The sequence below is a fragment of the Streptopelia decaocto genome (genome assembly GCF_964273445.1).
Source record: "Streptopelia decaocto genome assembly, chromosome: 4".
In the NCBI taxonomy this organism is placed as follows: domain Eukaryota; kingdom Metazoa; phylum Chordata; class Aves; order Columbiformes; family Columbidae; genus Streptopelia; species Streptopelia decaocto.
In genome coordinates, this window is record NC_138658.1 from 1,132,142 (window position 1) to 1,155,200 (window position 23,059).

General features: G+C 51.7%; 1 protein-coding gene across 5 annotated transcripts in view; it reads left to right on the top strand.

Annotated features, from left to right (window-relative positions):
- The window catches only part of FRAS1 (Fraser extracellular matrix complex subunit 1), a 112,270-nt gene that overhangs the window by 64,321 nt on the left and 24,890 nt on the right, over nt 1-23,059 (top strand). For all 5 annotated transcript variants that reach the window (XR_014183863.1, XM_082050618.1, XM_082050621.1 and 2 more), the window contains 16 exons: nt 1,744-1,896; nt 3,080-3,226; nt 6,700-6,846; nt 7,882-8,022; nt 8,226-8,369; nt 8,761-8,904; nt 9,544-9,814; nt 10,949-11,033; nt 13,276-13,596; nt 14,168-14,321; nt 17,324-17,496; nt 19,229-19,336; nt 20,965-21,079; nt 21,527-21,664; nt 22,035-22,067; nt 22,769-22,897. Coding sequence is in view for 4 of the 5 variants with exons in the window: in XM_082050618.1 (XP_081906744.1) it covers nt 1,744-1,896; nt 3,080-3,226; nt 6,700-6,846; nt 7,882-8,022; nt 8,226-8,369; nt 8,761-8,904; nt 9,544-9,814; nt 10,949-11,033; nt 13,276-13,596; nt 14,168-14,321; nt 17,324-17,496; nt 19,229-19,336; nt 20,965-21,079; nt 21,527-21,664; nt 22,035-22,067; nt 22,769-22,897 (2,403 nt within the window). In the remaining variant the exon portion in view is untranslated. The remainder of the gene's footprint in view (nt 1-1,743; nt 1,897-3,079; nt 3,227-6,699; nt 6,847-7,881; nt 8,023-8,225; nt 8,370-8,760; nt 8,905-9,543; nt 9,815-10,948; nt 11,034-13,275; nt 13,597-14,167; nt 14,322-17,323; nt 17,497-19,228; nt 19,337-20,964; nt 21,080-21,526; nt 21,665-22,034; nt 22,068-22,768; nt 22,898-23,059) is intronic.

Below are 23,059 nucleotides of genomic sequence, written 5' to 3' on the forward strand. Positions count from 1 at the left end.
TGTGGACCTATTGGCTGTACACAAGAGTCTCTTTTGTTCTTCATCACTGAAAACCATGGCTGGGTTGGGCGACTTATTGCATCTAACCAAACTCTTCATTAGAGAGCAGTGGCTCCAGCAAGAGATTAGTCTAGATGACTACTATTTTAACAATAAGAGGAGTAGACATATGGCCAGGCAGATGTGGAAGCATAAGAAACCAGTTGGATTTATGTTAATTTTATTGAATATAAATGCATAGAACTTCGCCCCACCTGCAGCCCTGTGCACACAAGTGACCTTTGGGCTGATACCCTAGTCCTTGCTCTCCCGGAGAGCTGCGTGTGATCCCTTCTGCGAGGTTACAGATAGTGGCGAGGCTTTCCCCCTGCTGTCCGCGCAGCTTTGGGGTCTTTGGTTGGGATTACACACGGGATGATGCCTTGAGTGTCAAGTCTTTTCCCTGTGCAGTGCGAAGCTGCAGCTCGATAGCCCCTGCAAGCTGTGACCTCTGCAAGGCGGTTCTGAGGTTTGCCGCTGAGTTTGGGAGCACCACCTCATGTGTTAATGTGCTTTTCTTATCGCTGCCCTGACAGTGATGGACTGAGAACTCCCAGGGTCACTGTCTCACGCATAACGTGCGTTCTTTGGCTGTCCGTTTCCCAGCTGCAAGGCTGGGGGGTGAGGCAGAAACCAGCTCAGACTGCACCCGAGGGGTCAGGAGCTGGAGGAGGCAGCTGGTGTAAAGAACCCCTGCATGCAGCCAGCGTTGCATTCACTTCTGTGCCTTTCCAGCTGCGTTCGGTGAGAATGACCTGTGTGTGACGGGCAGGAGGAGCCGCGCTGGGCTGGCCTGCGGTTGCTGTCAGGGTTTTGCAGGGCTGGGTGCAGAATTCCCCGGACTCCTGTGAGCTTGTCCTCAGCTCGTACATTAGATCTGTAGTAATGCTGTCCCGGGAGATGAGGCAGAAAGTTGAACCTTCCCTAGGAATCTGACAAGAGGCCAGGCAGCTGCTCAAATCAAACCACATTGTTACATTTCTTTCAAGACAGTCATCATTTCCTTTATAATTTTCTGAATACTGTAATTAGGATTAATTTGGCTCCCAGGTTGCCTTACATTGCACTGTTGTGCATACAAAGGGCTTGTTGTAAAAGCTTTTGAAGCGCCCAAGTTCAGGCAGAGGTCAGGAGACGCAAACTGGGGGAAAAATGGAGAAATGAGAGGTTGTGAGGCGCTCTCGTGCGTCTCCCAGTGCCGCGCTTGGCCTGGGTGCCTGCGGCGGCCTCTTCAGCCTGGGGGTGTCTTGTGTGCTTGGGAAATCTGAACAGTAAGAACCACGGGAGAAGGTCGTGCAGGTTATACCTGTGCAGAGTTTGACGTTAATCCTGTAGGCAGAAGCACCTAAAATCAGAGGAAGGTTTGGGGAAAGCAAAGCGTTGAACTGGCCGTGTGCGAAGCTTTCCCAAGCTCACTCAAAGGATGGGACAGAGGATGCTCGGAGGGGGCGGGAGATGCAGAGAACGTGTTTGCTGGGGAAAAGTGAAAACGCTGTGATGCTCAGGAAGAGCAGACGATGGGGATGAGGGCAAGAGGAAAGAAATGCTCTTTGAACGCGGTCATTTCTGGTCGCCCGTCTTGCAGACGTCTGGAGTGCAGCGTTCAGCCCCCACCCCAGCCCCTGCACCCCGACAGTCCATCCCCCGTGTCTCCGCGAGTCCCCGGGCTCAGTTCTGCCGTGTGTGACCCCGCTCTCCCCGCAGACTGCCACCCGCTGTGCCGGCGCTGCGTGGCCAACCTGCGGGACGGCGGCAGCGTGTGCCTGCAGTGCCACAGCCACCGCCACCTGCTGCTGGGGGAGCGCTGCGTGCCGGGCTGCCCGCCGGGAGCCTTCGCCCACAGCGGCGCCTGCACACGTGAGTACTCACACCGCTGCCCCGCGTCCTCACTGCGTTCTCTCGGCTTCTGTCCTTGGACCTCCTCCAGGTCTCGGTATCGATTCGGTTGCATGTTCCCATCTTTGTGTGAGATGCTTTGTGTTCCCTGGACTCTTGGAACAAGCATGTTGCTTTTCTTGTTATGTGGCCGACAGGGACATGCTAAAGCCCAATGCATCTTACGCTGAGCAAAGGCGTTTATAGTTTATTTAGCGAGAAGGAAATCAAGACAAGAAGCTCTGCCCATGAGAATTACCGTGCAGATGCTCCTTTTGCAGGCAGTGACGGTTCCTGCTCAGTCCAGCACTGGCGGCTGATGTTCCAAAGCTTCCCTCAAGCACTCTGGGAGCTGAGTGTTCCCGTACTTGTTTTTGACAAATTAAATCTCAGAGTATGTATGAAATGCACTCTGTGCCATTTAATTGGAAAGACCCCTGAGAGATACTTTGCCTTGCTAGAAATTCAAGCCTGGGGATAACTTTTCTTCCCTTTGGTGTAAAGGTTTCAGTTGAAGTAAGTTTTGCATTATTCAGACTGTGTCAAAGCTCATATTCCATTTTGTACTAGCTTTTAAGTATAACGCAGGCCCTTTTATGATTTCTTTGCCTGCTTTCACTTATGATTAATTGCCCTGATAGCTATAATGATGGCTTCAATCTTCAGGTAGAGGCTTATCAAGAAATAAAACAGACTAGTAATTTTGTGAGTATTTACCCCCTTTGGGAGTAATTAATAGGATACATTGGCGTCATCCACTGTGGTATTTTAAATCTCTTCAGTCTGGCTTAGGAGCACAAGCCGAAGGGATGGAAAGGAAGCAGGGAAAGAAAACAGGTAGGTGGGCATAAAAATCTCTCTTAAAAACTGCAGGGAAAGCAGAAGGTAAGTGGCGGCTTTGTGACTCGGGGGCGTTGCTGGACCTGAGGAACTGCGGGTTGATCTTGTAGGACAGAGTGTCCGAGAGGTGGGGTTTTAATATAGGCAGATGTAATAAAAGCACACAGGGACAGCAAGTTCCTGACACTGTGGACTTCAGCAGGAGCTTTTGGCGCTCGGTGTGACCAGGCTCAGGCTCTGGGAGCGCTCCCGCTGGGCCCTGCGGGATGTGATCACAGATGCGCGTGTCCCTGACCAGAAGCGTTTGCTGTTGCTGTCTGTGCAGGGTGCCACCCGTCGTGCGGAGCCTGCAGCGGCGAGGGGCCCTTCTCCTGCTCGGCCTGCAGCGCCAGCCTGCTCCTGTCCCCCACCGGCGCCTGCGTGGCCGTCTGTCCACAGGGCTCCTACAGCGACGGCAGCCAGACCTGCAGACGTGAGTGTCTGTCTCCACGCCGCCTGTCCTTCGCACAGCATGTTCACCGGCATGCCTTCTCTTGTTCCTTCACTTACTCTTCCTATTGCCAGCAAAAAAACGTGCCTGAAAATTCGCTGTGAGTCGACACAAGGGATTAGGTGCCTTAGCGCCTGCGGCGCGGGTTGTGTTCAAACCCAGCTGCAGTTTTGTTATTGACCCCAAGGACAGTCAGGGTCTGCAGGGGAGCTTGTGCAGCCTTCCTTAAGTTGTTGGGCTGGAACACAGAGAAGCGGCCAAAAATCCTGGTGGATTCTGGGCTTTGTGAGAACTTGGCAAGGTTAGGCCAGTTTTAATCACTATGTGCTAAGGTCACCCCCCTCCCCAGTGCACTATGAGTACCTGCTATGGAATCTGGATTAAGACCATGGTGTTTATGCCACGTTTTCCCCGTACAGCTTTCCAGGCACGTCACTGCCTGGCGTGGTTGAGCTGTGCTATCTTTATCTCCTAATGATCTGATGCAATTGATCTGGTGTTAATTCCAGTCGTGTTTTATCCTCTCCCTGCTATCCCAGGGCCTCCCTTTTCCTTCATTACTCTGGCCTTGACATCAATTGGCTCATTCCTTACATAATTATTGGGCTTGATGTTCCAAAATGCCAAACTGTATGGCCCAGAGGCATAAGAAGTATGAAAAATCCCTGCTTGAATTGCCCCGCTGTAATACACACACCTAAAAAAGAGCGAGTGCTTTAGTGGTTTGGTTGCTGTGAACCTCAACACGCAGTTTCGTGAAGTCCTGCATTACCCTGATTTAAATTATCCTGACTGATGATAAAATAACTCTGTTGCGCTGCACTGAGAACGGGTGTCAGTGTCATCCCGGCTAGATCAGATTCTTTAGCGATGAGATCCCATAGGAGGAAGCTGATGTGGTTGTCAGCTTTACCTGCCTTTTGTCAAAATATATGGTTTTCCCAACACTATTATTTCCATCTCATCAGCAGAGATGGAGACACCTTGCATAAATTCAAGGAAACAGGTGGAAGAGTTTGTACCGTTCTTCCGCTGACAGAAAAAAAGGCTGTTCAGTAACAACGAGAAAAGGAGAGTAATAGAAAAGAGGAATAATAAAAAGGAATGATGGGATCCTCGCTGCCCTGGCTGGTTCCTACAAGGGCTGTAGTTATTCTCTCCTGCAGTGTGATTCTCTTACTGCTAACTGCACCAGAATACCTCCCTACTGAGTTACAGTGCCCTTGTCTAATGGAAACCTTGGGGTGACAACCCGCCTCAGGACACGCTGGTGCAAGTGGAGCGTTCCCGAGGACTGTGCCCTTCCCCACGTGCTTCAGGAGCTCAAACGCAAATAGATTTCCAGGAGCAAATTTGACTACACTGAGGCTTTTCTGATCTCCTTATTGCAAACGGCTTTTCTAAGCAGCGTACGAAGTGCCGGCGGCAGGAAGCTCAGGGCAAAGTGTGGCGGTGCTTTGGATTTTTGTCATTCCGAGTGTCACTTGTGCCTTTGGAGTGGAGTGCTGCTGATAAGCTGTGGAGATACAAACCACCACTTAGAGGGAACGAGAATTGTGTAAAGGGAGGTTGGCTGCTAGGCTGAGGAAATCTGCTCTCTCTTCAACCTTTAGTTTAGTTGTTTGGCACTTTTGAGGAACTCGGCTTTGGAATGAAGCTCAGAGAGACGCTGAGTGCCAGTACGGGCTCTGGGAGGTGTTTTTAAGCTTGGTGACTCACTGGGCAAGGATCAGTGCAGAGCTTAATGCATTCTCCATGGTGTGGAGTCCTGCTGATAACACAGGCAGACAGGCTTGCTCTCAAGTACGGTTTTTGCTTTCCTGGCACACTTCCATCAGTAACTTGATTCCTAAAGATTTAGACCTCATGTGGAGTATTTCACCCTGCTTTTAATATTTGGCTTTTTGGAGCACTTACAAACAGTGATTGTTCCATGTAGTATTCTTAAGTTAGGCAAACCAGCCTGGCACCAGAGCACCTGAGAACAGCCACTCTTCTTTAAACAAACGTTTCCTTAGAAGTTCGTTTGCACCTCAGCAAAGCGCAGACCTGCTATGGCAGTTTCTAGGTGAGACAAAGGGACTGCTTTGAAGGGCACCGAATTCTCCTTTCAGTGGGAGCAACGTGGGTATTTTCACATTTACTTCAGTACTTTGAGGTTTTGTGGTTCTAAATTTCTAATTTGAGTTAAAAGCAAATTGAAGCGGATTGCTAATAGAACTGAACTTCCGTGAGCAGCATATTGGTATTTAACGCCTGAACTGCAGGTGAACTAAACCCTATGAGAGTCCTGGTTTGATTTTCTATTAAAAATGGCCAGCTGTGCTTTCTTCTGTGCTTCAGACACTTGGGGCTCTCTGCACTTTGTTCCTAGATTCAGTAAATCCCTGAATTGCTTTATTTTCCTGGCACCTTTATTTGCTCCCCACAGCTCCCAAATGTCACACTGCGCGCAAACAAGGTGGAAGCGCTGAGTGGAATTAAACGGGCCTTTGGTCCTACCAGCTCCACCAGCAGGACTGCAGCCGTCCCTTGTGGTCCCCAAACCTGAGCCTTTACAAGCTAAATCCAGAATGGCGTGAAACGCGGGTTGCTCTAAGAGAATAAGGAAAACAGAGACAGGCAAAGCTCTTATTTGGGGATCTGAACTCAGTGTGTTACCCCAAGCTGTGCAGAGGAGGGTAAGAAGCAGTGTGAGATGTAACTGAATCACCGAATGTCAGGGGTTGGAGGGCCCTGGAAAGCTCATCCAGTGCAATCCCCCCATGGAGCAGGAACACCCAGATGAGGTTCCACAGGAAGGTGTCCAGGCGGGTTGGAATGTCTGCAGAGAAGGAGACTCCACAACCCCCTGGGCAGCCTGGGCCAGGCTCTGCCACCCTCACCGGGAACAAGTTTCTTCTCAAATTTAAGTGGAACCTCCTGTGTTCCAGTTTGAACCCACTGCCCCTTGTCCTGTCACTGGTTGTCACCAGAAGAGCCTGGCTCCATCACCCTGACACTCCCCCTTTCCATATTGATCCCCAGGAATGAGTCCCCCCTCAGTGTCCTCTTGTCCAGCTCCAGAGCCCCAGCTCCCTCAGCCTTTCCTCACACGGGAGATGCTCCACTCCCTGCAGCATCTTGGTGGCTGCGCTGGACTCTCTCCAGCAGTTCCCTGTCCTGCTGGAACTGAGGGGCCACAACTGGACACAATATTCCAGGTGTGGTCTCCCCAGGGCAGAGCAGAGGGGCAGGAGAACCTCTCTGACCTACAACCGCCTATTCCAAATGGAAGGAGGCTTTTTGCATTTTTGGAGGCTGTGAAAAGGAACGTAAGAAGCAAAAACGCGGAGGGCTGCGCAGGTTTCTGTCACAGAGGACACGAGGGGCGGCAGGGCTGCAGGTGATGCCGTGCGCGGGTGCACAGCTGGCGGGTGCAGGGCGGTGACGGCTGTTCCTTTGCCTCCCCACAGCCTGCGACCGCCAGTGCCGGAGCTGCGAGTCGGCCGCGGGCTGCACGTCCTGCCGAGACCCCGCCAGGGTGCTGCAGTTCGGGGAGTGCCGCTACGAGAGCTGCGCCCAGCAGTACTACCTGGACCTCTCCAGCGGGACCTGCAGAGGTGAAAACACATTGCTGCTCTAAAGTAAAAGGAACAAAAAACAGAATTGCAAGTGCTTTGGCTAATAATGGGTTGTATTGCAACACGACGGCCAGCTTTCCAGAGTGTGGATGGGGGGAGTTGTTCAGTGACAGAGCACTTGCAGGGTTTTACAGGTTTTTCTCTGTTTCAGCAGTCTGCTGTCACGTACTTCAGCCCTTCAGCCTTTATTGCAAATCCTTCTCTTGCAAACGATTTAGTAAGTGAGCCGGCACGCTTGTCCGGGGTCAGGCCCAGCAGTTCGTTTAGCCGTGGGTCAGCCGAATGACGAGCGAGTGTGCCAGGCTGAGTGGTTTTTAGGGTGGCTATAGGGCCTTGGGTACTTACCTGCTTCTCTCCTCTGTATCACTGGACAACGGCAGAAACAAGAGTTTGGAGCGATTTAAAAGGCGCATGACTTGCAAGATTTCCATGCTCGCCTCCACGAGTCCTTGCTTCCACCCCCTCGTGCTCTTACCCATTTCCCCGGCTCATCAACCAGTGTGTTGGTCATTAATTGCCAATTAAATACCCCTCTAAGTGCCCAGGGGACACAGGGTAGCGTTGGCAGCCCAGGTGCTCCTTGGGCACGGTTGGACTCTGCGGGGGCTGAGTGGATTTCCAGGGGGACAGGGGCTGCACTTTCTTTTGGCCAGCTCATTTGAAAGCGTGAGATGGATGAAGCGGGTGGGTAATTGCTAACGAGCACCAACCTCAGCCTTGGCAGAAAAGGAACATTGCTGCTCAGGGGATAAAGTCAGACCTCATGGGCAACAAAATTGTGCCAGCGTTAGCAGGTCTGAGTGCTGAACAGGAGCTAAGCCTGCTCAAATTTGACACAGGTAGGACGTGTTGGGTCCAAGAGGGGAAAACGAAATAAGTCATCAGTTTTTTCTCTTTAACCATTTTTACTGTTCTCTTTGCTTCTAGGGCTTATATTCCCATAGCTTATAGAGCCCAAGTGGTGAGAGCACCCCAGAAAGGGCTGCCCAACATGGACTCTGTTTGTTCTTGCAGAGTGTGACTGGAGCTGTAACGCGTGTCGAGGCCCCGGCAGGACCGACTGCCTGCAGTGTATGGAGGGCTACGTGCTCCATGGCGGAGCTTGCGTGGAACAGTGCCCTGCAGGTTATTACCAGGAGTCAGACACGTGCCAGAGTGAGTTCTCCTTGAGCATTAACTTCTAATCGCTGCTGCCAAGGTGTTTCCATGCTTGTCTCCAATTCGTGCCCGCCTTGCGTTCAGAAAGCACCTTTTGAAATTCAGATTTCTCACCATGCTCACACGCACCAGAGCTGCGGCTCCTGTGGGGTTACCGCAGAAAGTGGTGCTGAGCTGGACCCTGTGCGTCCGACTTTCAGGGTGTGACGACGAGCGCTGCCTGCAGTGCCGCCAGCCCGACCGCTGCAGCCTTTGCCAAGCCCCGTTTTTCCTCTTGGACGCTCGTTGTGTCCGCGAGTGTGGGAAGCGACACTACGCAGACGAGGCACGGCGAGAGTGCACAGGTAGGGTGGGGGTTGTGTTCTGTACGGTGATTTTTCTCTGCAAGGCTGGGGTGGAGGGGAAGCGCTTGGGCGCTGCCTTAAACTCAGCGCGGAGGCGATGCAGTCAGCTGGAGAATGAGATAACACGCTGTATCTGCATTTGACGTGCCTGATCCAGGGGGAATGAGATTCGGAGTGAAAAACAAGTATTAAAAGCACATTTTTGGGAAGGTTTCAGTTGTATTTGTGGGCTAATAAGCTGAACTCTGCCTTTTCTCCGCGGTTGTTCCTGGCGGGTGGGTGGGACAGGCATGGCAGCGGTGTTCCCGTTGTGAGGGGGGCACAGCTCCGCGCCAGGGACCGCGTTGTTTCTGCACTGTCTCACTGGGGCTGTGTTTTCCGTCCCATTCAGCCTGTCCTCCCGGCTGCTTGGAGTGTGACAGCGGCAGCCTGTGCCGCCTGTGCGACAGCACCACCTTCCTGAGGAACAACACCTGCCTCCCTGCCTGTGGCCAGGGTTTCTATGGCAACACACGGACCAGACAGTGTGAAGAAGGTGTGTGTCTCATGATAAACCCACTGACAGGCTTCCCGCAGGTTTTAAGGCCAAAAGTAGTGTTCATTCAGAGGCGTTATTGGAATTCAGTTCTGTGCGCTTCTGTGTTGGATCTTAAAAGTTGGCAGCTGTTTTTCTCTGACTTTTTGTTCTGCCTGTACGTGGTTTTCTAAGCGCAGTTGCCTAGTTGGGTATGGAGGCACGTCTTTCCAATTGCAGCGCCATTTATCACCACTGCAGAACAAATGAAAACACATCTTGGGGGAATTCCCTTACGAAATCAACTGTAGTGCTTACTTATCTTGGTTCTAAATGAAGATTTACTAGTCCTTTCGCAGTGCAGGCCAGTAGATGTTAGTTTTGAGTTTTGCGGGGTGGAATTCACAGAATCACAGAATGTTAGGGATTGGAAGGGACCTCGAAAGATCATCTAATTCAAGGTGGGAAGTGGCTTGTTTCAAATCATAGTGGGGACTGGGGTGGATTGCGGTTCTTCTGGAGATGCTGGTCAGTGGTGAACGGGGCATTATGAGGGTCTGTTATCCAAAAGGTGGGAGTCACAGGCAAGCTGGTAACGCAGCCCATGGCTGTGAAGTAAGAAACATTCACTCGGTAATGCTTTCTCCCCTCTCTTTTTAGCCAGCAAGCGCCTGTCCTCGTTCCACGTGAGCGGTCCCCTCACGGTGGGCATTGGCGGGGTGAAGGCCCTGGACCTGTCCCTGCTGGGTGTCGGCGACGCGGCCGCGGACACGGGGCGGCTGGTGTTCACCGTGGCCAGCGCCCCCTCCAACGGGCGACTGGTGCTGCTGGCCGGCGGGACGGAGCTGCCGCTGGGCCGCGGCGGCCGCTTCAGCTGCGAGGACGTGCGCCAGCGCAGGGTCCGCTTCCAGCACGGCACGGACCAGCCCAGGTGACTGCGCCGCTCGCTTCTCGCAGAGCTCCCGCCTTCAAAAATGACAGATCTTGAGAACAGGCGCTCCCTTGTCCCTGGGAAACGTTCTTACAGGAAAGCGCATTTCTTCTGCTAAACAGATTATCAACTTCAGAAGTACTGTACTGTAGTATAAATGGTGATGCAAAACCTTTTATGATAGGTCACTGTGATCCAGCTACCTGTGCTCTAGGGGTGCAGGAGCCTGGCTCATCTTTAAGATACTCTGCCATGGGTTTAAAACTGACATTATTCCGGCTCTTACTACAATTTCTTGCCGCTGTCAGGAAGATGCTCAAGTGATATCCCGTGTGCTGTGCAGCATCATCTGCGTTCAGCCATTGCTTCTCAGCCTGCGGCGTGCGCTCTGTTAGTGTCCTGGGGTAATTAGTGCTGATTAGTAGCTGGCGATGCTCACACTGCGAGCGTGTTGCAAGGACGCAGGTTTTTCCTGCTGCCAGGCAGTGAGTCAGTCATCCCGCCACATTTTACACTTGATTTACATCGCCATAAAGCCTTGGGACTAGACTGGTATCAGCGCAATTATTCTAAATATCTGCCTGTATATATTCGGGTGTTCTTTAATCCATTGTTTTCAATAAGACTTCTGTGGTGTGCTCTGATGCCACCGGATTACCCCGTGTCCTCTAGACTTAGAGCAGCCATTTCTGTATCCCGCTGTTTGTCTGTTTGTTTCTGCCTGGTAGTCACAGCGCAACGTCTCGTACTGGGAAACACGGCTGCTTTGTGTGGGAGGTTATTGGGTGCCGTTAGTAAAATGTAAATAGGAAGGAAAAATGCTGAAAAGTCAGAGCTTCTGTTCTGAAGCCAGATAAGTGACATTGTCCTTAGGCAGCAAATAGCTGACGTTTAGAATCGGTACTTTATCCTGGAGATGCCAGCCTATGTGAGTAACATTAGTTACAGGAATATGGGGGTATATTATTACATAGTTAAGGGTGTTTTATTACATAATTGAAAAAACTTGAGCTAAAGCTTCTGTTGCTAAGCTAGTCATTTTTACTAAATATGTTTTTATCATTATTGAGTCCTGCAAAAGCACTTCATTAATTCCTATTACGCTGTGTTTTGGCTCGTTGGGGAATTGTTTAGGAAAGGACAGTTCTCCTTGAAGGTCAGTGATGAGCAGTTCTTCTCCCAGCCTGAGGTGGTCACCGTTCAAGCCTTCTCAACACAGGTAAGGGCACAAAGCTTGGGAACAACCCAGATTCTGTAGCACCTGCAGCCCTGGTTTCTTGCCGTGGTAGCAGCGGAGCTGGGCAAGGTTTGAGCCAGTGTTCGGGACAGGCAGGTTAGACTCAGCTTTTGTGTGTTTGAGAAGCAGCTCAAAGTCAGGTGGAAGAACCGGGCCTGGGATAAGTGTCCGAAGATGCTGGCCCATGTAATTTTTGCTGTGCAGGGAATTACAGCCGCGCAATCACAGAGCAATGATCAGCGAGGGCTGCGGAGTCCCTGCCATTCAAATTGTTCCCGGGACCTGCGGATGCCTCGTTCAGCTCTTACTGCGGGGCACTTGAAGGATGATTGATCCCTGTGGTGGGGATGCTTTGACAGTCGAGAGCATTTACTTACCTGCTCTGTGCTAGGACAGGTGGGAGCTAAATCAGCACGAGCTGTTTGCAGTGGGTCTGTTAAAGCGCACAGCGCTTCTGGGCAGGTCGATGGTACTGCCCGCTGTCCTTGTCTCATATTATTTAAAGTCTGTGGCACCGTGGGCTCGCTGGGACAGGGTCCAGCTACTTGGTGTACTTAGCAACATAAAGAGACTTCAAAGTGCGATGAGGAGTCAGCTACTCTTACTGCCCATTTTCACCCTCCGAGGGGCATTAAATGGCTTGATAAGACTGTAACTGGAGATCTGGCCGTCATCCTTTCTTCTTTAGTGCTCCCCCTGCTACAAGCCTGACTCAGCGTCCGGCCTTACAATGAGTAACTGAAGAAGTGAATTTCTCTCATCATTGCCCTGGCAGTGGTTTGTGTCTGAAGGCGCTGCTGCTGTTCTGTGCCTGGTCCTGACTGTGGTAGGAAGCGGAGCCAGCAGCTCGAAAGTCTGCTGAGCTGCTGACGTGCTCACTAATTACCATGCTGGGGAGCTGCGGGGTCTCCAGGTTACTATATTTAGTGTTCCTTATAGGAAACGGCTCCTCCGGAGATGCATAATCTCTGTGGTTCTCCAACAGCCTTGAGACTTGGCACAGCTTGGGTTTTTTTCCCAGACTGGGGACCTAGAAGTGGGAGCTTCAGGGTTAGGAATTATAATTCATTTTAATTGCGTTTTGTTGCTTTTAATCATTATATTCTATATTAGTCATTCTGTAGCGTCTGGAAATTAGAAATGTTCTAGTTTGACCTTTAGCGTAAGACAAACTGTGGATGCTGATCCTGTTGCATGTATATTGATCCTGGCTGCTGCTGAAATCTTTACTCAGCCTACTCTCCTAATCTCTCTGGAGCAACAGGGGCCGCAGATTCCAGCTTCCTTGATGATGGAGAACTGGGGAACTAATTCAAACCAGCAGAAGCGGACTGTAGCTGATCTTCGTTTTTGGGATTAATGAGGCTGTGGTGGAGTCTTTGAAAATAACCAACTAATGATGCTGAGGACACCCAGTTTTGCTGTCTTTGAGATGGACCTTTATCCGTTCAGGACAAGCAAAAGCACGTCCCTCAGTGCTAGTTGGTTGACTCGTTTCCACTCAGCAGCATTAATTCAAGCTTCTGCCTCCCGGTTTGGCTCACCACTGTTTCTATCCTGCGTAGGTTATTCCCCCTCCCGCCATTCTTCCTTGCTTCTTTTTCCCCCCCCTCTCTGCAACTCATTTTAAACAGTCAATCCATGCACACGGGTTGTGGGGGGTCTTATTTTGAAACATCAGCGCTCTGGCAGATGTCCGAGTTACCCAAGCTGGAGTTTACACACAGGGAAAACGTGGTGTACCTGCATCCCAGCCCACCCTGAGCTTGTTGTTCACAGGCATAAATCTTCAGTGTCTGTGGGCCTGCAGACACACACGTAGCGTGCAGAGCTGCGGAACAGCTGGGCTCCGCGCCCCCGTTTCAGCGGCCGTGGATGGCAGCAGGCAAGGCTGCGTCTCTTGTCCCTGCAGGTGGCAAAGGGAACACAGGCTCTGCCTGATAACTAAATTGCATTCTTTATAAATGTCTGAAGTTTTTTTTCTTTCCTAAGCTTGCCGTGGCATAACAATCTTCTTTTAACGTAGCTATATCAGTGTGAATTTCTATGTATTCTTAGATCAGTCTGCTGGGGGGAAAGTGAGGAGAGTGATTCTCTGCTGCTTAGAAATAGGAGATTTCCAGGGATGAAGTGAACTAATTTAATTTCCTTAACACCATGTTTTTCCTTCCAGGCTTTGAGCATGATCAAATTGCTGAGGTTTAGCCAACCTTTTCTGTTTCAGGCCCCATACGTGTTCAGAAATGAGGCCCTGCTCGTCCGCCGAGGGGAGACGGGCGCCGTGACCGACCTGCTGCTCGGCGTGAGGGACAGCGACAACCCCCAGGACGTCGTGCTGCTGGTTCTGGAGCCTCCACGCCATGGGCAGCTGGTCAAACCTGGGCACCCCGGCGCCGTCCCCCGGTTCCAGCTGGGCGACCTTGCCAGCGGGCTGCTGCGTTACGCTCACGATGGCTCCGACAGCCGCGACGATGCCGTTGTTCTGCAAGTGACCGATGGGTACCACTTCCAGAACATCCTCTTCCACATTAAGATTGCTCCCAAGGTATGTGCTATGACATAAACCCTCGCAGGCACACGACAAGTCTGGAGGAGTGTCGCTGTGTCCCCGAGGTGTCACTAATCCTACATTACCGACAGGCTGTGGTCAGAGGCAGGAGAAGGTAGTGCATCGATTGAGTTTTGGAGGTCACCTGGAGTTTTTGGGTTGTGACAGGAATGGTTCAGCTCCAATTGTGCAGCTCTGACAATTCAAAGTCCGTAGTTATTTGGTAGAAGGACCTTCTGGAGTTGCAGGTGGGAGTTTTGCCCTGGGGAAGGCGATGAATTCAAGAATGAGGGGGAGAGAGGGCTGGTGAGATGGGCAAACCAGCCACCAGGCTGGTGTGGGACACGAAAGGGCCACACGAGCTAAAACACTTGGCTAATAAGGCGTATGACTGGTACCCGGGGGTGGTGGCGTCCCCCAGGATTAGGATTGCCACCGCTCACTCTGATTTCCCCCCCTAAAGCTTTCCCTTGATGCCTCTTTGATAAATTCCCTGAGGACAGGGCGCGGATACCGAAATTGAGAGGTTACTGACACTGAGCTTTCCCCGCTGTCCCCGCTGGTGCAGAGTGACGGAGCCCCCGTGCTGGCGAGCGCCCCGCGGGTGTGGGTGCCGCAGGGAGGGATGCTGCAGATCTCCAGGACGGTCCTGCGCGCCGAGCTGCCCGGCGCCCGCCGCTCCGGCATCACCTACAGCATCCGCGGGGACCCGCCGCGGCACGGTGAGTGTCTGCGGAGCCTCCGGGCACAACACGGGTTGCTTTTCACCCGGTGTGCCACAGCCTCCACGTGCCGAATGAAGGCGCCGAGTTCTGGCTGTTTCTGGGGAAAAGGATGTTCTTTGCAGCTACGCTGCGATTCCTCTGGTATTTAGCATTTGTAATACTCTGCTGAACAAGTGCTGCTAACCTCATATTTTTCCAATTCAAATGAGCATGTGCAGTAATCAAGTCCTGCCTTGTAATCCGAATTTCTCCAACCGTGTTTCTCTGGTGGTTGTGAAATTTTGGTGGATTTACAGCCTTGTGAGAGCAGAACCTTACTCACCACCGAGAGATAATATCCCACCATGACTCTGGTTTAAGAGCAGCACGGAGTTCATATTTACCTCTAGAAACTGCCCAGGAAAAGTTTACCGTGAGGAACTGGAGAACTCCCGAAATTCCGTGACACTCCATTTAATTTCCACCAACGTAATTGATTATTAACCCAACCAGAAGTTATTTCTTCTCGTTTTCCAATCTGGATGCAATGAGATGGTCCCTTCAGCACCACCCGTGCTGCTTTCTGTGCTTTGCTGGAACGGGAGCCTGGTTTCCACAACAGCTGCCGGTACCTGATGCGAACATACGTGATGTTATCTTTGCAATTTAGAAGAGAAGTAATTAATTTGTATTCCCCCTCTAGTTTTCTGCAGCTGAAGGACGGTCTTCTCATTTTTAATAAGCATTTACATGAAAACAAGAATTTCTCCCTGAGGAGCTCGTCTCCTGCTGCCTAATCCTCACCAAAATGTATAATCCTGTATTTGTATCACCATAATTATCTCTGCTGTAATTAATTGCAGTAACACCAGTGAGTTTGCAGCTGCAGGTGAGCAATAAGCAGTAGAAATCAATAGCCTTAAAATTTTATCTAAAATACTATTTCATGGGATGGGAAGAAAAAAGTAAGACAGGGCGATGCAGGAGACGTGTCCTTAGTCAGGGAGGCGCAGGGGCCTGTCTTAGTGTTTGACCTGTAGAAAATGTACCATTTGATTCTGGATAGAAGCTCTGGACGCTGCAGCTGGGTGTCCCCGTGTATTTCAGTGAGCTGCCTGAGCGCACAAGTTGTACATTCTTGTGCGCAACCCACCAACAGGTGCTTTTTGTTAAAAAAAAATCTATTTTAAATTAAATGGTAAGCATAAAGTATGTCAGTAAACATGGCAGAGTTGGTCCTTCTCATGGAGTTACATACAAATTTATAAGAAGACTCGCAGACGCGCATTTTGCCTAAAGCTGCTGTGCGTAATTGTCTCTTCTCCTGCTTTGGGGATGAACAACGTGCAGGCGCAGACTCCTCCGGCTGTGCCGTGAGCGTCTTTAGAAACCACACAAAACATTCAGGTGTGACTCCCACGAGCAAAAGCGTAAGATTGGGGGTGTAATTAGGGCCCTGATAAGGGAATATTAGCGTGATGATAAAATGAAGTGCGATATTTCAGCTTGCTGAATTGTTTTTGATCACTCCAACTGCTGGAGGGCGGCTTTGGGAAGCGAGCTGGGCGGGCTTGGTGTGGGTATTCTGCACAGCAGAATGATTTACGCTGTAAGGAGAGCTGAAGTGATTCATGATATAAACATGTGGCCAGGAGGGATGATTTCAAAGACCAGTAGAAAAGCATGATATACAACTAACAAAGTATTTAGAGAGTGGTTAATTAGGGGAAATGTACAAATTTTTCACAGATTACATGTCAACTCCAAAACAAGTCGATTACATTATAAAACAGAAAAATATGCCATTTATTTTGATACCGTAGCTCTTTGTCGGGTTTGAATTTCGTTCAGTTGTGTGATTAGGGAGAATGTTGACATGGGTGAAATCGATGCGAAGGTTTCGACACCCTCCTCTCGGCGGGTGGCACTTGGCTCTTGGAGTGACTTTATTAAACCATGTTCCGAGGTTAAGGTCGGCTGAGCATCAGGGCCCACACCAAACTCCCGCGTGCCCGGCGGGGAAGGCGCAGGGGCTGCCACGGTGCCGTCACCCCGCCGGGTCTCCTCCCCTCCCGTCCCTTCGCAGGAGCCCCAGGGCGTGCGGCGGGGCCCTGGCGCCTGTTTCCCTGCTCAGCTGTAACAGGCTGGTCCGTGGGCAGAACGACGTTTTGGGAGGTTCAGAGTTGCAGATGCTGTTCTTTGCATGGCCGTGTGGCTCTTCCACGCACTCGCACAAGTGACGTGATCTGCCCTTGGCCAAAGCGAGAGAGAATTTCCTGATGTCAGTGGGATGTCACAAGGTCCTTTAGTGGTTTTTTAAGCTCTGCTGCAGTCTCTGCTGGTCACACCACAGAATCCCAGAGTGTCAGGGGTTGAAGGGCCCTGGAAAGCTCATCCAGTGCAATCCCCCCATGGAGCAGGAACACCCAGCTGAGGTTACACAGGAAGGTGTCCAGGCAGGTTGGAATGTCTGCACAGAAGGAGACTCCACAACCCCCTGGGCAGCCTGGGCCAGGCTTTGCCACCCTCACCCCAAACAAGTTTCTTCTCAAATTTAAGTGGAACCTCTTGTGTTCCAGTTTGTACCCATTGCCCCTTGTCCTGTCACTGGTTGTCACCAGAAGAGCCTGGCTCCATCCTCCTGACACTCCCCCTTTCCATATTGATCCCCATGAATGAGTCCCCCCTCAGTCTCCTCTTGTCCAGCTCCAGAGCCCCAGCTCCCTCAGCCTTTCCTCACACGGGAGATGCTCCACTCCCTTCAGCATCTTGGTGGCTGCGCTGGACTCTCTGCAGCAGTTCCCTGTCCTGCTGGAACCGAGGGGCCACAACTGGACACAATATTCCAGGTGTGGTCTCCCCAGGGCAGAGCAGAGGGGCAGGAGAACTCTCTGACCTACTGACCACCTCCAGGTGGAAGAAAACTGAGCCGTGGTGGCCGTTTGTCTTTGGATGCTCATGCGTCAGTGCCCAGGCCGCTGTTCCCCTTTGCCCCTGGCCACTCATTTTCTGTTTTGCAGGCAACGTGGTGCTGCTGGTCCCGGCAGACGGCCCCGCAGACCCGCGGCAGCTCCTGCCCGCCGGCCGAGCGGCGGCCCCGACCCGCTCCTTCACCCAGCAGGACGTGGACGACGGGCTGGTGTGGTACCGGCACTCGGGGGCGGCGGGGGACAGCGACTCCTTCCAGCTGGAGGTACCGCTCGCGCAGGGGTCGCGCAGCAGCTCCGCGGCTGTTTTCCTCTGACGTGTCTCACAGCGTGTCCAGAGACTGATTCTCGCTGTGACGGGGACCCGTTGGCCACTGACCTTTTGCCAGGGTGTGCTTTGGGGACACCATACCAATATACTTGGGGAAGAAATAGGAACAGAAATGCATTTTGGTTTTGCTTGCCAATCCTTAGCAAAGGGACAGAGCAGCCCTCCTGCTTTCTGCAGTCCCTCAGCTCCTAATTTAATCTTTGCTCCAGAATACTCTTTGCAAACAGACAAACAGGCACAAATGGTCCCCAGCAGATGTAACACTGAAATAAATGCCACCTGCCCACAGGTTTAACGGGCACAGAATTCCTCGGACAGGTCCTTGCTGTTTGCTGGGAGGTTTCGCAGCCTCTCCTGCACTAAACCCACACGAACACTCGCGTGCAGTATTTGCTGCATCTGCTTTAGAGTCAGAAACTGTTACTGTAGCGCCGCAGAGGCAATTAAGGTAATTTCTAAAGTAATTAATGTAAGTGATAATGAGGATTTTGCGAGTGTCGATGTTGAACAAGCTGATCTTTAGCTTAATTGCTACATTCCTCTTACCAAGCGTGCATTTTGCGTGAGTTAAGTGTTTGGGTTTAGTGTCTCGGAGCAATAGCAATAATTGTACGGCAAGCGCTGCTAAAAAGGAGCCGCAGTGGCAGCAGAGACCGTGACACCTCTGTGAGTCCGGACCCGGGCTGGGCCGGCTCAGAAGAGGACAGTGCGTTGTTTCAGTGCTTTGGCAGTTACCGTTCAGACGGCAGCAGCTCAGAGCAGGTCCAGCAATTGGCTGGAATAATCCCATTCAGTTCAGCAGAGTGTGCGTTTTTATGCATTATCTTAAAACTAAATGTGTGCTGGAGTTCGTTCCTGTTCACAAAGTGCTCTGTTGAATTCAAGTCCAGACTCGCATCCCTCGCAGAAGATAAAGTGGTGACTAAAGTCTAACGAGGAAGGGAGGTGTATTTCTTTGGGTGCTTTCGTATCTCAGGACTGCTCTGAACATTTGCAGCCTTCTGTCTATGGGAAGGTTTCGGTCCCTTGAATTCTTACAGATTTAATGTTATTTGCTTTATGTGCCATTATTGCAGGGTTTCCTGTTACGAGTTAGATACAGTTGACTTAAATTTGGTGTTATAGTGGTGTGTGGAGAATCTTTCTGGGTCTCTCCCGGCTGGTCCTGGAAGATGTTGGGATCGCAGGAGATCCTGCCAAGGCAGCACCATTATTAACACACCAGTTGTTTTCACCTCGCCAGCAAACTGGTGGTCATTTTGTACCAGGTTTAAAAACCCATTATTAGTTCTGTCCCTGTGTCACGGTCCATTCGGCGATGGACCGACCGGCTCTTACGCCCTGTGATGAAGGGTCCCGCTAACACGTACAGACAGCAGAAAATTCAGCAGAACTCTGGCAGCGAAGCAGGAATGAACAGGTGAGGGTAGGGAACTGGCAAACGGGTGTATTTTAAAGCGCTAATAAAGAGGTAAACCATTTCTAGGTAGTACAGGCAATAACGGAGAAGCCGGTTGGCGTTTGAAGGCTTTGGTTCCCAGCTGCGGGTTGGTGTCTGCTGGAAAAGCGCGTTTCGTACCTCCCCAAGCCAGCAGGAGAGGGCAGAGCGAGCGCTGGGCGCTCTGGAAGTGCAGGACCAGGACCCACCGTGCGCTGTGTCTCCGCAGGTGTCGGGCCCACAGACCAGCGTGGAAAGCCACGTGTTCAGCGTCGCCGTTCTGCCGCAGCCCCCCGGAGCCCCCCAGCTGTCCCCCGGCTCCTCCTTGCACGTGGCCGTAAGTGTGAACCCGTTAGAAATGGCAGGAGTGAAAACCCGCGGGTTAGAGAGACTGTAGCGAATAGACCTTGCTGGTCATTCCGCTGTAAACTTTATCGGAACTGTGGCCCACCTGCAGTACCAAGTTTTCATCTGTCCTTCCGACACTGGGGGCACAGAGTATAATGTATTTGGAAACCATTCCAGCCAGCAGCGACCTTTCACAGGCAACAATAAAACCTGGAGCCACAGCCAGCCATGGGTCGTTCTGCTCCTGACTTGTTGTTGTCTCTATTGACAAAATTGATAGGCGAGGTGTGTGCCTGAGCCGCGCGGTGCTGCATTTTATAGCTAATTACACAGCACGGAATCCAGTAGTGCCATAAAACACGTTTTAGCGAGGGGCACCTTGCAGCCCCCAGCTCCTACCTCGGGGAGAGACAAATAGGCCCTGGGGGCAACTGCGAAACCACCGTGACTTTAATCTTTTGATCATAAAATTGCCCTTCCCCGCAAAGGGCGTGATCGAGTTCTGTTCACCCGCCTGCGGACTCCTGCAGGGTCAGAGCGGCTTCTCAGCTGAAGGGCGAGCACAGAGTGCTAAACCCTCCCCATCCACGGCCTTGTCTTTGAGCGTCCTGCTGAGAAAAGGCAGGCAAAGTTGGGCGATTCTGTGCTGGTTAAGCTGGACAAAACATGTATGCTGTTTTCTCCTTCATCAAGCGACCTGTTTCCCCCATAGTGACAGAAGGAGCCGCAGCTGAGGTTGGGTTTGCGAAGGACAGGGGCGATGTTGTAAGCACATGCAGAGGTGCTTCTCCCTCCCTCCCAAAGTGGCCGTGGGAAAGGGAGCCCGCTGTTCATTCTGAACCTGCCCTTTTCACACAGAGCCATATATTGCAACGCTGATATCGGAAATAAACCTCGTGGCTTTAGATTTGTGACAGGGTGGCCTTGCAGGCGGGTGGGTGTCAGGATTCCATGGGCTGCACTGGCTGTGGCAGGCAGAAACCTGGAATGTGTTCCTGAACCTGAGGGTTTCATGTTCCAAAGCAGATTAATTGATTGCTCATATCCTTAATTTAACTTCTTCATACTTTCTCTGTGATTATGAAATGAGCTGGATCCTTTCACACCCAGCTGAACTGTTTAATTCAGTGATGGGAGGATTGGGACATTTTTAGACAGATTTAAAGCAAAAAGCCAAAGCTTTGGTCCCTCTGCATTCCAATGGAAATGAGCGAATCATTTAAAGGATTTCTTTTTAAAAAGGAAATCCAGTCCGGCCACATCAGACAACACCAGAAAACAGTGTAGGCAGTGAGTTATATCTTAATCCGGGGAGGTTTCGATCAAGTTAGGTTCTCCTTTATCTATTCGTAGTTGCTGTAGGTCAAAGAAGAAGCTCCTCCACCGATGTGTTGGGGTGCGCTTAGGTGCCCCATAGGACTGCTGCAATGTTTTACTTGTTATGAAGCTTTCCTGTCCCCCGTCATCTCACCCCAGTTAGTCCCTGTTCTGTCCAAGGTACATTCAGAATGTCTCTTCTATTTAACGGTAGCAAAGCAAATTCTCTTTGGGTGCATTTCTGGGTGAATGTCCCCATGTCTCTGGCACTGATGCTCATGGTCTGATGTGTTTATTGAGGTGCTGGAGGACCGTGTGACCGTGATTGAGCCCCATCACCTCTCCTTTGTAGACCCGGAGGTTCCCAGCGAGAAAATCCTGTTCAACGTGACGGTGCCTCTGCTCCCCGGCCAAGGCAAGTGTCCCGTTCCCACCAGCTGCTGCTGGGTCGGTCACCGGCCTGCTGAGCACAGCTCATTGTGCCCTCCGAGCTACCAACCTCTTTTGGTAGCTTCCAGACACCTTGTTTCTTAACCCACTTTCTTGGGCTTAGGAGTAAACTGCAGAGCTCAGTCAGTTTCCTTAGTGTTGTCTGGAATATATTGGCTGTTGCGCCCCGTGGCTTTCTGCTTTCCACCGCTCTAGCGAGGCGTCTTCGAAGAAACGACTGAGCAACCTGTTTAATTTCTCGTGTCCCAAGAACCCGTCCTCAATGCAGTCACAGCCATCGGACTCATTCAGCAGCCCCTGGAGATGTAACAAGAAATACCTGGGGAGAGAAAAAGAAGCTGTGGCCTTGGGTGTCTTGGTTTGGAACTAAAATAGATTGCTCCTGTTAATGCTGAGCTCTCTGTCCCCGCAGGTGTCGTGGAGCACAGAGACAGGCCTCTCTCCCCGGTCAGGTACTTCACCCAAGCAGATGTGAACCACGGCAGGATCGCGTATCGCCCGCCCAGCGCGGCTCCGCACCTGCGGGAGATCGCGGCCTTCTCGTTCGCGGGTGAGCGCTGCACGCTCCTCCGGAGCCGCCTCAGAGCGGGGGCGGCCGCGCCGCACGGGGCTGGTCCTTGGCACTGGGGCTGGGATTGACGAGCACCACCCCTATCCGTTTAGACAGCGTATTTGTTAGAAGGTTTCTACCCTTAGAGAAGTAACAATCTGGAGCTGGAGGCGGAATGGTGGAAACAGGACAAACTTGAAGCGTGTGTGACCAGTGGATGGGCAGGATTGTGGTGAAGCGCCAGCACATGGTGCATCCCCAGCCCTCCCCTGACACCAGGAGGGTTTCGCGGGTCGGAGGAGGGGGCAGCACGTTGTCTTGCTTTCCTGTCCTGACCACAGCTCCTCTGTGCTTGTGTTTGTCCTGTCAGGTCTCCCAGAGTCCGTGACCTTCCGATTCACAGGTACGTGAACCGTTTGCTCTTCCCTGGCCAGAGCAGCTTCCATCCTCGTGCCCTGCGCGTTCCCTGTTGCTCCGCAGCCTTTCCTCTGTGGCACGCACGCCTGCGGGCGCCCAGTAGGCATTTCTGGACGTGAACGTGCCTGGGGACTATTAATTCATCTGTTTCCCAACAGCGTTTTGTAGAGGCTGCGCTGCAGCTCCATAGAGACGTCTTTTTCCCGTAGCTGCTTGGAATGTGTCCTAAAAGCCTGAGTCATTCCTGTTTTCCCCCAGTGTGAACAAGGGTTTTTCTCTGCCTTTTTTAAAATGCAGCATGGAAACATTTCCACAGTTTAACGATTACTGATAAGCTGCTTGCCGGTATAATATAAAACCTGTCTTGCTTTCCCTGTGCTTTCTAGCACACGTGTGCAAAGTGATCCCCTGGCCCAGAAAAGTCCATGTTCTGACTTAGGGGTGCACCTGGTAGAGATATGGGAGATATTGCATACACGTGCACACACACAGACTTTTACAAGTGGCGTTTGTCTTGCTAGCAGTTGAGTTAGGAGCAAAGACAAGTGTTTTCCACAGGCGTGAGTTGTGCGTGTGTGTCCATAGGGAGAGAGGTGGGTGGGGTGGGGATTTGTCCGAAGAGCCGAACTCGCCGGGTGGGTCCCTGGAGCACGTCCCTTGGCTCAGGTGTGGTTTGTGCCTGCGCAGTGTCTGATGGAGAGCACAGCACCCCGGAGATGCCGTTCGTCATTCACCTGCTGTCTGCGGAGCAGCCTCCGCTCTTCCAGACCGCAGCTCCGCTCCTGGAGGTGCCGCGGGGCGGCAGAGCCACCGTGGGTGAGTAGGGGCAGCTCTCACCTCAGGGATGGTGTTCATTGCCAGGACGCCCTGTGGGTGGAGCAGCTCCAGAATTATTTGACTTTTCAGGCATTGACTGAATTACAGGTTTTTTAGCTGCGTTCACAGGGGCAGATCACAAAACCTGAGGGGTATTCCCAG